The following is a 15,395-nucleotide window of genomic DNA, read 5'->3' on the forward strand; positions in this document are numbered from 1 at the left end:
AGTTCACAAAACATTAAAGGCACCTCAGGTCGATAAGTCTGTTTAAAAAAGGTTTTATCTCAAGGGGTAAACAATCTAAGAGCCAAGAGGTAATGGTAAGCCTATTATAAAACCTTAATTCCACCCCAGTTAGAGTATTGAGTGCAGTACTGAGCTTCACACTACAGGAAGAAAATTAAGGCATTAGAGAGGGTACAGCACAGATTCACTATAAGGCAACCTGGTATAAGGAAATTTAAATACAAAGATAGATTAGACACCTGTTTTTTTTTGTAGAACAACACAGATTATGGGGTGGTATGATAGAAGTGTTTAAAATTATGAAAGGATGGGTCAGGGTATATAGAAGCAGTCTATTTCCAGTATTTCAGGGGACAAGAATAAGGACCATAGATTAAATGGAAGAGATTTAGAACTGATTCAGAAGAAACTTCTTTACACAGGGAGTTGTGAATCTGTGGAATTCACTATCCTGGGTTGGTAGTTGAGACAGAAACTATGTCAACATTCACAATTAGATTGGATAGGTGGATGAAGGAAAAGAGGTTGAAGGGATATGGGAACAGGGTGGGTAAATGTGATTAAAACAATTTGATCGTGTGGAGAGTAAACATTGTACCAAATGGCCTGTTTCTGTCTTTCTGTTTCTCCTGGCCAGCCTCTCATCTTCCGCCCTCTGTAAACTTGAGCTCATCCAAAACTCTGCTGCCCGTATCCTAACCCGCACCAAGTCCCGTTCACCCATCACTCCTGTGCTCGTTGACCTACATTGGTTCCTGGTCCAGCAAAACCTTGATATTAAAATTCTCATCCTTGTGTTCAAATCCCTCCATGGCCTTGCCCCTTGCTATTTCTGTAACCTCCTCCAGCCCTACAACCCTCCAAGAACCCTGTGTTCCTCCAATTCTGGCCTCTTGTGCGTCGCCAATTTCCTTCGCCCCTCCGTTGGCGGCTATGCCTTCAGCTGTCTAGGTCCTAAGCCCTGGAATTCCCTCCTTAAACCTCTCCACCTCTTTACTTCTCCTTTAAAATGCTCCTTAAAACCTATCTATTTGACCAAGCTTTTGGTCACCTGACCTAATATCTCCTTACATGGCCTGGTGTCAAATTTTGTCAATGCCTTGGGGCATTTTACTATGTTAAAGGTGTTATATATATATATGTATATATATTTGTTGTAACTTCTATGTTTGTAGGTTTATAAGAAAGCTAAGGGAATAGAAAAGGTCAATCCAGAATGTTACTTTAATATTGAGAGTAGGACGTGGGGATATAGATTTAAACTAGTAAAAGATAAATTTTTAGGACTGAGCTCAGGAAATTCTTTTTTACACAAAGAGTGATCAATGTGTGGATTAGAGTTCCAAGTAGAGTCATGGGGGTGAAACCATGGAATCTTTTAAGAAACTATTGGATGCTGTAATGGGTGGGGTAATTTCGGTTATTTCTGCTGGGTCAAATGGCCTTCCTCATCTGTCACTATCTGGTGATGTTGGACAGCAATGGTACTGCTATACTGCTGCACAGAGTTTTCCAAGATGTACATGTTTGAAATAATGCAGACATTGCAAGACCAACATGTAACCCTGCAGCAGCATATGTAATGAATACTTGACCATAAGGAATCAGTAAAGTGGAAAGCCACTCTTTTACCGCAATGCTTACTTCTCCATGTTTGCTCTTTGCTGCTTCAAACTATTTGTAAAGCTGAATTTTGTATAGTCACATGGAGCCATTGAACGGCATGCTGAGTTTGCCTCAAAGTTTGTTTTAAATATCATTAATCTGCACAGCTGGGAAAAGGGGGCAACAGCAACAAGCAATCCTAATTCTAGTGGCTGTATTTGGATTTTTCGTGCGTCGCTGCAATTAAACTTTTTCCATATTGGAAAGTGTCTCACTTTGCACTTTAAAGAGGTGTCCAGAATTTTCCACGGCAGAAGACGGCGAACCTATTGAAGTGCTGTGTAAAAGCATTTCAGTCGCACTATGACCATAATCATCCACGTTCCTACCCTACTTCCAATTGTGTCCTCCTTCTGGAAGATTGTTGCACAAAAACAATGTACACTGGAAAATAACCGAGGAGCAATTTCCTTTGACTTTTGTCATTTGTGAATTATTAGGTCATTTATACCTAATGATTCAAAAACGGCTACTGCGAAAAGAAAATGCTCGTCAGTTCACTGTGCCCTTGTTAGATACCTCTTATCAAACTGCCTTAAAGCAAAAGAAAATAAATTGGAGTCTGTATATATCCAGGGAACTCTCCCATTGTAAAGAAGTTTAAAGTGATATTTAAAAAACCCACAGTTTATAATTATGGCAATATCCCAGCAGATGGCGATAGCGTCATCTTTTACTTAATTTTGCTCTTCTTCCATGAATCTTTGTCACTCCCCCCAAGTTATAAGGGCCCCTTTTGTAAATGTTATTAAATCAGTTGCACGAAGTTACATTTTCCCCTCCGTTATTTTGTTTCGGTGTAGATTTGGATGGGTGTTTCGGACTCTTCTTAAAAAAATAAATCACCACCATTTGACTTTATTGCGAAACGTTAATCCTTTGGTGAAAGCCCCGAATCAGACCAGGGCAGCAGCGGCAGCTCCTCTCCCTCTCTCTCCCTTTCTCTCTCCCTCTCTCTCTCCGGCTTCGGCCGGGAAGGTCTCGTGCAACCGAACTTAGTATCGGCCCAGGACCCGCCTCCCGTCGCTTCCCTCCAGTCCATTGGCCCTCTGGCATCAGGAGCGGCGCTGAATGGTCAGGGAGATGTCAATCACAATGCCTTGACGGGGGGGTGTGCGGGAGCGGGGCACGGGCGGGGCTAGAGTCGAGGCTGCGAAGTGTCGGAAGCGGTGGCGGAGCGAACGAACGAGCGAGCGAGCGTGCGTGCGTGTGGAAAAGCCGCGCCTTTACAACACACCGAGTGGACGACGGAAAGGGTTCAGTCGTAGTAGCCGGGAAAGACGCACCATGAAGCTGACGGTGGATTTTGAGGAATGTCTGAAGGACTCCCCGCGCTTCAGGTAGGCCGTTGTCCCTGGGAATCCGTTTCTATGGCTCGGGGGATTATCCTTGGTCTCTCAGGGCAGGAACCTCCCGCCTCACGGCGACACCCTGCTTTCGATCCTCCTGTCAGTTGCTTTTTATGGAGCTGCCGAGGAGGATACACCGCTTTACTCTGCCTTTGTTTGCAGGTTATTTATTATTTTTGCATCAACTTCAACTTGAATTTCAATAAACTCTACAGAGCAACAGTGTTGACCAGAAATAATCTGGTAACCTGCTGTTGTAGACTCATGATTAAAAAGAAAAACGCTAGCCCTCTTTTTTTTCCTTTAGTGTTTTCCGAGTTTAGCTTAAAAGTGTTTGCAGTGTAAATGCCACCCGATACCATCGTCCGTCTTTTTTGGAGGATGTGATGGTCCTCAGGCTACAAATCGTATTATCCTTGGTCTGAATTTTTATGCTAAACAGCTCTAATCTGGGATGAGCATCAGTTTGTACGTCTGTCTTTGTGATACGTTAATTGCGAGAGCTTCAAATGGCAGAAATTATTAAAAAAATGATTGTAGGTTTATTGGTGAAGTTTTGAAAGCTGTGAACAGTACTTTTGGTATCATTGGCATTAGTATTAAGTTCCACTTGAGCTTTCTTCACGAGAATAATTCTCTGGAATCTACAGTAAGTCTAAGAAACACAAAATGAAAGTGTTGATCTTATAAATATTAAAAGTGAATGTAAAACACTTGTGATTTCATTTAATGCTCCAGTAGATAAATTGACGTCTCGCAATTAACATTCAGTATGAAGGTCGTATTAGTCATGTGATGTGTTTCTGTTCAGATATGCATTTTGCCTGTTTCACATCTGGGTACATGATGCTTGACTCTGACTTAAACAAAAAAATCGATGGGAGTTTGCTGTGAATTTAACTTCTCATGAAAGCGAGGAAAGAAAGACTTGTATTTATGTAATAGCGTATCATGGTTCTGAGCCTTTCACGTACAATTAATTATTTTGAAGTACATAGAAGTTTCAACATCGTAAGAGGCCATTTGACCCTACCCTCCATGCAAGCAAATATTAATAATCACATCTACCCACCCTGTTCCCATATCCCTTCAACTACTTTTCCTTCAACCATGTATCCAGTCTAATTTTGAATATTGACGAGTTGTTATGTAGGTGAAATTGGCAGTCATTTTGTGCACAGCAAGATCTCATAAAAGTAATATAATGGATGAGCAGTTAATCTATTTTAGGCAGTGTTGATTGAGGGTAATTGTTGGCCAGAACATTGGGAGTAACACATTGAATTTTTAGCTTAGATTTTTGTACTCAACTTCAGGAGTGGGATTTGAACCTATAATCTTTTGATTCTGAATGTCAGCCTTGCTCAGTTGGTAGCACACTTTTTTTCAATCAATGTCAGCATCAAGCACTTGCAGGTCAGTTGGACACTGGTCAGATGCCTTAACCCCAACCTCTGGAAAATGCTGCAGTCCCCCCAGTGGCAGTATAAATTTTGCCGCGTCTAACACCAGCCATCTTTATGGCTTTACTATGAGATGGTCAGTCTGGCACCAAACTATGGTCAATTTTCTGCTGTAGGGCCATGTGAAAATGTGCAAATGTTCTCTGGTTAGGTTGGATTTACGCTTTGATCCTAGAGATGAAAGGGCAGTATGCTAACTTGCTGAGCCATCGAGCATACACCCCTTGCCCCAGATTTCTGTGATTTCTTAAATTTTAGATAGTTTTCTCTTTTGAAGTATAAGCAGATAAACCAGCAGCTTGAAGTGTATAATTACAGGCGACTAAGCCATCAAAGATTTCAGATGACATTTTTGCTTACTGTCATCTGAACCCCATGTTAGGTTACTGCTTTTTAATGGGTTCTGTTAGATTCTGTTTTTTTAAATAGGATGTCGTGTGATTAGGAAATTGTCAACTTGTTGCAATGAAGAAAAATTAAGTATATGAAAATAATATTTGTTTCAAAGATTAGTTATAATTATAAAGTATGATTAATAGGTGAGCAAAAGAAGTAGCTAAGAAATATCACCTCTGTTCTGCATTACATTCAAAGCTAATGGAGAAAAGTAATTCTTTATTTTGACAGTTTGAACTAACATAAAATTAATGAATGAGGAGCTAAGATAGTGAGGATACATTCTATTTGGTACTAAAATAGGAGTAAAATTATTTATCTCCACAAGTGAGGCTGGCTTGATATTGAGCAAATTATGGAGACTGTCCCTTGTTGAGAGATTTCAGATTTGATTGGTTGTAACATTTTTCTAATTGTTTTAGTCCAGCATCGTTCGAGGAAAATTACAGTGTGGTTAAAGAGTAACACAAGTCAGATTTCTTTTAAACTGGTTACTTCATCAAAATACATGTAATAATACTATTGCTGTTTGCTGACCATGAATCACTTGAGGCAACAAAATAGAGCATGTCATGATCTCCAGAATGAGTCACCAAATAACTCATATTTTTATATTTCATGGCAGCAATTATATATTCCATATGTAAATAATTCAGTAGGTTTTCAATCGAGGAATAAACATACATGAATATCTTTGTAGTTTTTTTAGATTGTCACTTCTTTGTGATGTATCATTGGATGCATTTTTATTTATGTCCTAATGAAGTCTGACTTAAACAAGAAAAACTTTCAGGATCTCAACCTCCTTTTTTCACATGGAACACCACACATTAAAAGCAATGAAGTGAAATCATTTTGTCTAGTTGTCGTGTTGTGATTTCCTCCTGTTTATAACTGTTTCAAAAACTGTAACAAGGACAGTAAAAAAGACTGTGACAATATTTTGCTAAATCAGTCAGAGCTCTGTTTAGATAAATGTTTTAAAGTTGTTGGCGATGATGGCACAATGGCATTGTAAGATGTACTGATGTCATATAATCTGCGAGGAAATTGCAGATTTGTTTTTGAAAATAGTTTTGAAATACTTGTTGAGGCCCCGGTGTAAACATTGAATTTTATGAATCCTGCAATTTACCAGAACGTCTTTTTGTTTTGGTGCATGTTGTCACCTTGTTAGTTATCCAAAACCTGTTGTGTTAATGTGATTGCCACATTATGTAAATTATCATGGGCGTGATGTGTATAATCTACCACCATATTGTACTATATGGCATTCTTTATTATCTAGTTGTGACACTTTCCACTTACTTGACTGGAAAATACATGCGTTTACATAATAAACTTTGTGACATACCACAGAATAAATACTTGGTGCTGTTTTGTGAAATTCCCAAGTTTAATTTTTTTTGAGAAAATCTAAATGATTTGGTTCAAGTCGTGCGTTGGAACAATTCACACATTACATATTTGTTTGTGATATGCTCGTTCTCTGAAAGTACTACATTGCGTGAATGGCCAATTAAGCAATCCTAATTTAGTGCTGAATGAAATAGTGTAGATGCAAATATTGTTGAATTACAGCTCAATAGGTCACTAATTGTAAGAATAAAAATAAAATTCTTAATTAGCTATTAGACATTTTATATATTATTTTTTTAATCCATTTTACTCTCCTTACATAGGTGAGGCAATATCATATTGGCACTTGTGGAATTGCTCTCTCAAGTTTTTTATATATAAAAAAATGTTGATTTTTTGAAAATGTAGACTTGGTTCCTTTCTTGAAAACTGATACAAATGCAAATATGGTTCAATTTGGCAAAAGCTGACAGAAACATGGCAATTTAAAACCTTAGCACAGCTGATTTGAAAAATAATTAAAAGCCAATAAGAATTTTACAAGCTTTTGTTTTTGTTCGCACTCCTATTTGAGTCAGTTACTAGCTGGTTACTGGATAAGAGACTTGATTAAATTTGAACAAATTTCCTCAAAGATGCTTTACAGGTTTAAATGGTATGTATTAGCCTGATGTACCCTTAGAGGAGTTAAAATGAAAATTAGAAGCACAGGAACTTGTATGTTGACACAAAAGAGAGCAGGAACGTTTGGGCAAGCTGATACTTAATAAACAATTATTTTATGCTTAAATTATATGACTCCAGAAATTGGCTTAAAATTGCTATTAAGCATCGAAATAGATAGTCTGACTCGATTTGATTTTTAATGTTTTTCTCATGGCTGAAGATCACTCTCAAGATAGTTCATAATAGCATTCAGCTTATTTTCACTATTTCTAGTTTTCTCAGACATTTGATGCCACCTACATAGATTATAGAAAAAAAACTAGAATGTACTGCACTTGGCCTTATAAATCTTGTTTATTTTAAGTTAGATTAGTTTGGATTTTTTTCTGTGAGCACTGCAATAACATCATAATTGATGATGTGGAGATGCCGGTGATGGACTGGAGTGGACAAATGTAAGGAGTCGTACAACACCAGGTTATATTCCAACAGCTTTATTTGAAATCACAAGCTTTCGAAAGCTTGTGATTTCAAATAAAGCTGTTGGACTATAACCTGGTGTTGTACGACTCCTTACAATCATAATTGATGGACTGAAGTATAAGAAGTTATACAGTAAGATTTAACTGTTTTAAATTCAACTCAGGAATGTTTTAAATTTAGCAGGTTTGGATCATATTTTCTTGTTTAGCACCATTGGCTCCTCGAATCACAGCCATTGTGGAACTGTGCATCTTTAAAGCTCCAGGTTTGGGAATCTTTTTGTGTCACATTTACTGTTCAGAGATTTATGGCTCACTGCCACACTTTCTTTAAAGGGGAAATAAAAACTATATTTTCTTCCTACTGTGCATCTTTCTTATGTTTGTTGCTGGGAGACAATTTGACTTGGTTTCTGGGATATGAAAAGGATCACTCCCATTTTCCATTCTTGCTGAGGGAAAGTTCATTGCCTCCTCTGACAGGATTGGATGGCCATGATCAGCAACATTGTAAGTTGCAATTATGACCCGGTGCCTCATTTCTTTGGCAGAATACTTTGGAGCACAGTCTGCCAAATAGAGATTTCGTTTTTTAAAAAAAACAGCTTTTATAGTTTTATCTCCAGTGGTGCAAAATGATTTGGTAAAAAGGTCTTGTAATAAAAGTACATTTTAAAAAAAAAATTAAGAGGCATACATAGTCATGAACTTTTGTTTCTCCCCTCCTAAAAATGTGACTGTCATTTTTATATTTGTCGATCGTTGAATTTACTGTCTCAAATAACTAAGAAAATAATTTTGTTATGTAAGGGAATTAATTTTCAATAGTCTTCATTGTGTATCATTAACTAAATCAGTAGATGCATCGTTGTGAAGGCTTTGTTCAGTTAAGTACTTAACATTATAGCTTGAAGATTTGGAACAGCATTTGGCAGAATCTGATGGAAAGTTAAAAGTAAGTTATCTGAACATTTAATAGTTTGGAAAAGAATTTTGCCAAACATCTGAGAGTAATTTTACATCTTTATGGTGCTGGCTGTAGTCACCGGATATCTGTAATGGAATTGCACAGTTCTTTTACAGTCTTGTGGTACTTTATCCATTTAGACCTGCCAGATGTTAGCATTTTTGCTTTGTATATTGACAGTTGTATTTTTACTTATGGTTCTAATCTCAACACTTCCAAACTTTCAGCTGCCTAGCATTTAGTCATCCATTCACCGTGATACTTCTGCAGCTGTTGACCGGCTCAACCACTCCCTCATATTCACCTTTGATCCACTTGTCCCCAGCAAAATTTTTAATTCCCCTGGTATGGCCCCCATCTTCATTTCCTTGTCCAAGGGGTGAAGACGTGAGTACTTCTGGAGCACAGCTGGTTTAGATATCCATCACCAGGTCTGACTGGATCAAATCAAGCACTGATGGGCTTCACTCTCCTTTGTTAAAACCACTCACTACTCCAGGGTTATCCTGGAGACCAAAGATAACTCCCAGCTTCTTTTCTCCACTACCAACCATCTCCAACAGTAAGTGCAAGAAGCTCATGGACTTCTTTGTCACTAAAATTGAGACCATTTGTTCAACTGCTTCTGCTGCTTCCCTCCTTCTCCTTACCCACAAAGCCAACTTGGGGGTCTGGAACTCACTGCTTGAAAGGGTGGTAGAGGCAGAAACCCTCAACTCATTTTAAAAAGTACTTGGATGTGCATTTCAAATGCCATAACCTACAGGGCTATGGACCAAGTGCTGGAAAGTAGAATTAAGTTGGATAGTTTTTTTTAGGCCGGTACGGACATGATGGGCCGAATGGCCTCTTTCTGTGCCGTAAGTTTCTATGATTCTATGAAATCTCCGCCAAGGATCATTCCTGCCCAATTCCCAGCCCTGGATCCAGAGCTTTCTCTAGTTTCTCTCCCAGCTCCCCTCGCCCTCTCTGAGCTCATCTCGACTGAGACCCATCTCCTTCCCCCTTGACCTCATTCCTATTAAACTATTGACCATCCATCATTCCTTCATGGCGCTGTACTAGCTGACATTGTAAATGGTTCCTCACCTCAGGTACCGTCTCCCTTGTATTCTGATCCACCATCATCACCCCTGTGTTAACAAACCCACCCTTGACTCCTCTGTCCTTACAAACTACCGGCCCATCTCCAACCTCCCTTTTCTTTCTGAAGTCCTTGACCATGTGATCACTTCCCAAATCTGTGCCTATCTTTCTTGCAATTCCTTGTTTGAATCTCTCCATTCTGGTTTCAAAACACCAAAAACAACAGGCTATATATAGACAGCTAAGTGGTCCCACAACGAGTGGATCAAAGCAGAGCTCTGCAGCTTTACCACATCATCAAGAATGGTGATGTGCAGTCAGGCAACTAACTGGAGATGGATGCTCCATGAGCATACCCATCCTCAATCCATGGTGGAGCTGAGCATGTGAGTGCAAGCGACAAAGCTAAAGTGTTTGCAAGCATCTTCAGACAAAAATGCTGAGTGGACAATCATGCTTGGCCTCCTCCAAAATCCACAGAGTCAGTCATGCCAATTAGATTTTTTTTCTCTCTTCTGCTGCCCCCCCCATTGACTAGCATTAGGATGCAGGTTTTGGCTAGTAAGTCTGTTTGTGGAAACTGCCTCTTTGCCATGAGCACAAGGCAAAAGTATTGGGGAAAAGCCTGAACTATAACAATGAGCATAATGCAGGCAGGGTAAATGATCAGTGGGATTTGTTTCTGGGCAGAGTTCTGATGTGTAGAAATAATGCAGGTGAGGAAGGAAGTGTGCGAGTTTCTTGAATGAGAGTTAAATACAAAATTCAGCATTGCGATGGGAGACAAAAACTCCTTACATTTGTCACTGTGTTCTTACAGGAAGGATTGGTTCTCCCTTATTGATTTGTTGTGTACACACCTTTAGTGTATTTACTGAGCAAGTGCTTTGGGAATTTTATACTCTGGAAGTAATGGTCTCTTGAATCATGGGACTTCAACTGCATTTCATAAAAGCCAGGTCTCAAATATGCCCTTAATTTGTTCTTTTATAGCAGTAGGGCACGGTAGCATAGTAGTTATGTTACTGGACTAGGAATCCAGAGGCCTGGACTAAAATCCAGAGTCATGAGTTCAAATCCCGCCACAGCAGCTGGCGAATTTAAATTCAATTAATTAAAATTTAATTAAATAAAAATCTGGAATTAAATGATGGCCGGATTGTCGTAAAAACCCATCCGGTTCACTAATGTCCTTTCGGGAAGGAAACCTGGCCGATATGTGACTCCAAACCCACAGCAATGTGGTTGATTCTTAATTGCCCTCTGAAATGGCCGAGCAAGCCACTCAGTTGTAAAATCCCGCGACGAAAAGTCAGAATAAGAATAAAACCGGACGGACCACCCGGCATCGGACCACTAGGCACCGGACACGACAACGGCAAACCAAGCCCAGTCAACCCTGCAAGGTCCTCCTTACCAACATCTGGGGACTTGTGCCAAAATTGGGAGAGCTGTCCCACAGACTAGTCAAGCAACAGCCTGACATAGCCATACTCACAGAATCATACCTTTCAGCCAACGTCCCAGACTCTTCCATCACCATCCCTGGGTATGTCCTGTCCCACCGGCAGGACAGACCCACCAGAGGTGGCGGTACAGGTACAGTGATATACAGTCAGGAGGGAGTGGCCCTGGGAGTCCTCAACATTGACTCTGGACCCCATGAAATCTCATGGCATCAGGTCAAACATGGGCAAGGAAACCTCCTGCTGATCACCACCTACCGTCCTCCCTCAGCTGATGAATCAGTCCAAGCACCACTTGGAGGAAGCACTGAGGGTAGCAAGGACACAGAATGTACTCTGGGTGGGGGACTTCAATGTCCATCACCAAGAGTGGCTTGGTAGCACCACTACTGACCAGCTGGCCGAGCCCTGAAGGATATAGCTGCCAGACTGGGCCTGCGACATGTGGTGAGCGAACCAACACGAGGGAAAAACTTACTTGACCTCGTCCTCACCAATCTACCTGTCGCAAATGCATCTGTCCATGACAGTATTTGTAGGAGTGACCACCGCACAGTCCTCGTGGAGATGAAGTCCCGTCTTTGCACTGAGGACACCATCCAACGTGTTGTGTGGCACTACCACCGTGCTAAATGGGATAGATTCAGAACAGATCTAGCAGCTCAAAACTGGGCATCCATGAGGCACTGTGGGCCATCAGAATTGTATTCCAGCACAATCTGTAACCTCATGGTCCGGCATATTCCTCACTCTACCATTACCAACAAGCCAGGAGTTCAACCCTGGTTCAATGAGGAGTGTAGAAGAGCATGCCAGGAGCAGCACCAGGCGTACCTAAAAATGAGGTGCCAACCTGGTGAAGCTACAACTCAGGACTACATGCATGCTAAACAGCGGAAGCAACATGCTATAGACAGAGCTAAGCGATTCCACAACCAACGGATCAGATCAAAGCTCTGCAGTCCTGCCACATCCAGTCGTGAATGGTGGTGGACAATTAAACAACTAACGGGAGGAGGAGGCTCTGCAAACATCCCCATCCTCAATGATGGCGGAGTCCAGCACGTGAGTGCAAAAGACAAGGCTGAAGCGTTTGCAACCATCTTCAGCCAGAAGTGCCGAGTGGATGATCCATCTCGGCCTCCTCCCGATATCCCCACCATCACGGAAGCCAGTCTTCAGCCAATTCGATTCACTCCACGTGATAACAAGAAACGGCTGAGTGCACTGGATACAGCAAAGGCTATGGGGCCCGACAACATCCCAACTGTAGTGCTGAAGACTTGTGCTCCAGAACTAGCCGCACCTCCAGCCAAGCTATTCCAGTACAGCTACAACACTGGCATCTACCCGACTATGTGGAAAATTGCCCAGGTATGTCCTGTCCACAAAAAGCAGGACAAATCCAATCCGGCCAATTACCGCCCCATCAGTCTACTCTCAATCATCAGCAAAGTGATGGAAGGTGTCGTCGACCGTGCCATCTAGCGGCACTTACTCACCAATAACTTGCTCACCGATGCTCAGTTTGGGTTCCGCCAGGACCACTCGGCTCCAGACCTCATTACAGCCTTGGTCCAAACATGGACAAAAGAGCTGAATTCCAGAGGTGAGGTGAGGGTGACTGCCCTTGACATCAAGCCAGCATTTGACTGAGTGTGGCACCAAGGAGCCCCTGTAAAATTGAAGTCAATGGGAATCGGGGAAAACTCTCCAGTGGCTGGAGTCATACCTAGCACAAAGGAAGATGGTAGTGGTTGTTGGAGGCCAATGATCTCAGCCCCAGGGCATTGCTGCAGGAGTTCCTCAGGGCGGTGTCCTCGGCCCAACCATCTTCAGCTGCTTCATCAATGACCTTCCCTCCATCATAAGGTCAGAAATGGGGATGTTCGCTGATGACTGCACAGTGTTCAGTTCCATTCGCAACCCCTCAAATAATGAAGCAGTCCGAGCCCGCATGCAGCAAGACCTGGACAACATCCAGGCTTGGGCTCATAAGCGGCAAGTAACATTTGTGCCAGATAAGTGCCAGGCAATGACCATCTCCAACAAGAGAGAGTCTAACCACCTCCCCTTGACATTCAACGGCATTACCATCACCGAATCCCCCACCATCAACATCCTGGGGGTCACCATTGACCAGAAACTTAACTGGACCAGCCATATAAATACTGTGGCTACGAGAGCAGGTCAGAGGCCGGGTATTCTGCGGCGAGTGACTCACCTTGTGACTCCCCAAAGCCTTTCCACCATCTACAAGGCACAAGTAAGGAGTGTGATGGAATACTCTCCACTTGCTTGGATGAGTGCAGCTCCAACAACACTCAAGAAGCTCGACACCATCCAAGATAAAGCAGCCCGCTTGATTGGCACCCCATCCACCACACTAAACATTCACTCCCTTCACCACCGGCGCACTGTGGCTGCAGTGTGTACCATCCACAGGATGCACTGCAGCAACTTGCCAAGGCTTCTTCGACAGCACCTCCCAAACCCGCGACCTCAACCACCTAGAAGGACAAGAGCAGCAGGCACATGGGAACAACACCACCTGCACGTTCCCCTCCAAGTCACACACCATCCCGACTTGGAAATATATCACCGTTCCTTCATTGTCGCTGGGTCAAAATCCTGGAACTCCCTTCCGAACAGCACTGTGGGAGAACCGTCACCACACGGACTGCAGCGGTTCAAGAAGGCGGCTCACCACCACCTTCTCGAGGGCAATTAGGGATGGGCAATAAATGCCAGTCTCGCCAGCGATGCCCACATCCCGAGAACGAATAAAAAAAAAAGTAGTGTCAGTCATTGAAGTTCTCCAATTATTTCCTTTTCTTGAATTCCAGCTGGTGGCATTTTGCAGCATCTTCTAGATTTGGCCAAGAACATTTTGGTAGCTATAATCTTTGAACATTTTTTTTAATGTATATTCCTCGCCATAAGTAGGTCAGTGTGCTTAGCTAACCCACATAGGCCAGCGATGAGGTTTCAACCTCATTGGCGTGTAATAGTAATGACTTGCAACTTTAATTCCTATCAATTGACCAGAAATTAAAGTTGCGAGTCGTTACTATTATTTGCATGGTGTGGTTCATCCACAATGGAAAACTGTACGATCATTTTTTCAATAATTTGAAGATAAATGGATGTACATGGACCGAATGCTATAAGTGAGCCAGTTTTGTGGTGATAACCTCCAGCTCATATGCATTGTTAAACGTCTTCACCTCTCCACCCCTCTCGTCTTAAGACGCTGCTTAAAACTTACCTTTTTGACTAAGCATTTGGTCACCTGTCCTAATATCTCTTTCTTTGGCTTGGTGTCAGTTTTTGTCTGATTACGCACCTATTAAGTGCCTTGGGACATTTTACTACGTTAAAAGTGCTATATAAATGCAAGTTGTTTTTGTGGTTGAAAATCTTTTTTTGTTGGAAACTTCATCATGGTTGCTTCTCTGAAATTTATTTTGTTTTTCTGTTTTCTTTTTAAAAATGGAAAAATAAGTCAATAAAATCAACATTTTTCAGCATTCAAATGTCATTTTGCTGAACAGAATCCAGTTCTAGAAGTCTGTCATCAATTTGAGCTAAATTTGCAAAAAAAATTATTGCCAACTTTTCCTTATTTTTGCCAGTACTGTGTCATCGAATAAGTAAACTACAGTATCGATTCTCTGGAATATGTGGACAGTTTCCGCTTATTCATCACTGCAAGTCAGATTCAGTAACTTTAATTAGGCACTTTACAACCTTCTGGACTCGACATTGATTTCAATAACTTCAGATCATAACCACTGCTCCCATTTTTTTCGGACAGCAGGTGCTGGTAATGGTTCTGCTGTTGCCATTTACAGTTCCTCTAGACCCATCTTTTGTTTCTTTATTTGTTCCATTACATAACGAGCATGAGGATAACTAAGGAAAGAGTAGGGCCTATTAGAAACCAAAAAGGTAACCTATGTGTGGGCGTGGAAGATGTGGGTATGGTTCTTAATGAATACTTTGCATCTGTCTTCACAAAAGAGGGGGATGATGCAGAGATTGTAGTTGAGTGTGAAATATTGGATGGGATAAACATCCAATAGGTCCAGAGGGTCGCTGCCCTCAGCTGGACATGTATGCTCAAGCTGTCAGGAAATGCGTCAATGCGAGATTCATCAGCCGCACTCAGAAGACAGTCCAGAATGTCACCCGAGCACAACGCAACGCCATCAACGCTCTCAAGACCAACCGCAACATCGTCATCAAACCAGCGGACAAAGGAGGAGCCATAGTCATACAGAACAGAACGGACTATTGCAAAGAAGCATACCGACAACTGGACAACCAGGAACACGACAGACGGTTACCCGCAGACCCGACCAAAGAACACACCCACCAGCTCAACAAACTGATCAAGACCTTCGATCCAGACCTTCAAAGCATCCTACGCACTCTCATCCCACGTACTCCCCGCGTGGGAGACTTCTACTGCC

The 15,395-nt window shown here is 41.8% G+C and overlaps 1 protein-coding gene across 2 annotated transcripts in view; it reads left to right on the forward strand.

The window, feature by feature from the left end:
• The first annotated feature begins 2,822 nt into the window (after window positions 1–2,822).
• The window catches only part of LOC137331458 (arf-GAP with coiled-coil, ANK repeat and PH domain-containing protein 2-like), a 137,202-nt gene continuing 124,629 nt past the window's right edge, over window positions 2,823–15,395 (forward strand). For both annotated transcript variants that reach the window (XM_067995264.1, XM_067995265.1), the window contains exon 1: window positions 2,823–3,026. In XM_067995264.1, coding sequence (XP_067851365.1) covers window positions 2,974–3,026 — 53 coding nt within the window. In that variant the 5' untranslated portion in view covers window positions 2,823–2,973. The remainder of the gene's footprint in view (window positions 3,027–15,395) is intronic.

Source organism: Heptranchias perlo, chromosome 13, assembly GCF_035084215.1.
Source record: "Heptranchias perlo isolate sHepPer1 chromosome 13, sHepPer1.hap1, whole genome shotgun sequence".
In the NCBI taxonomy this organism is placed as follows: domain Eukaryota; kingdom Metazoa; phylum Chordata; class Chondrichthyes; order Hexanchiformes; family Hexanchidae; genus Heptranchias; species Heptranchias perlo.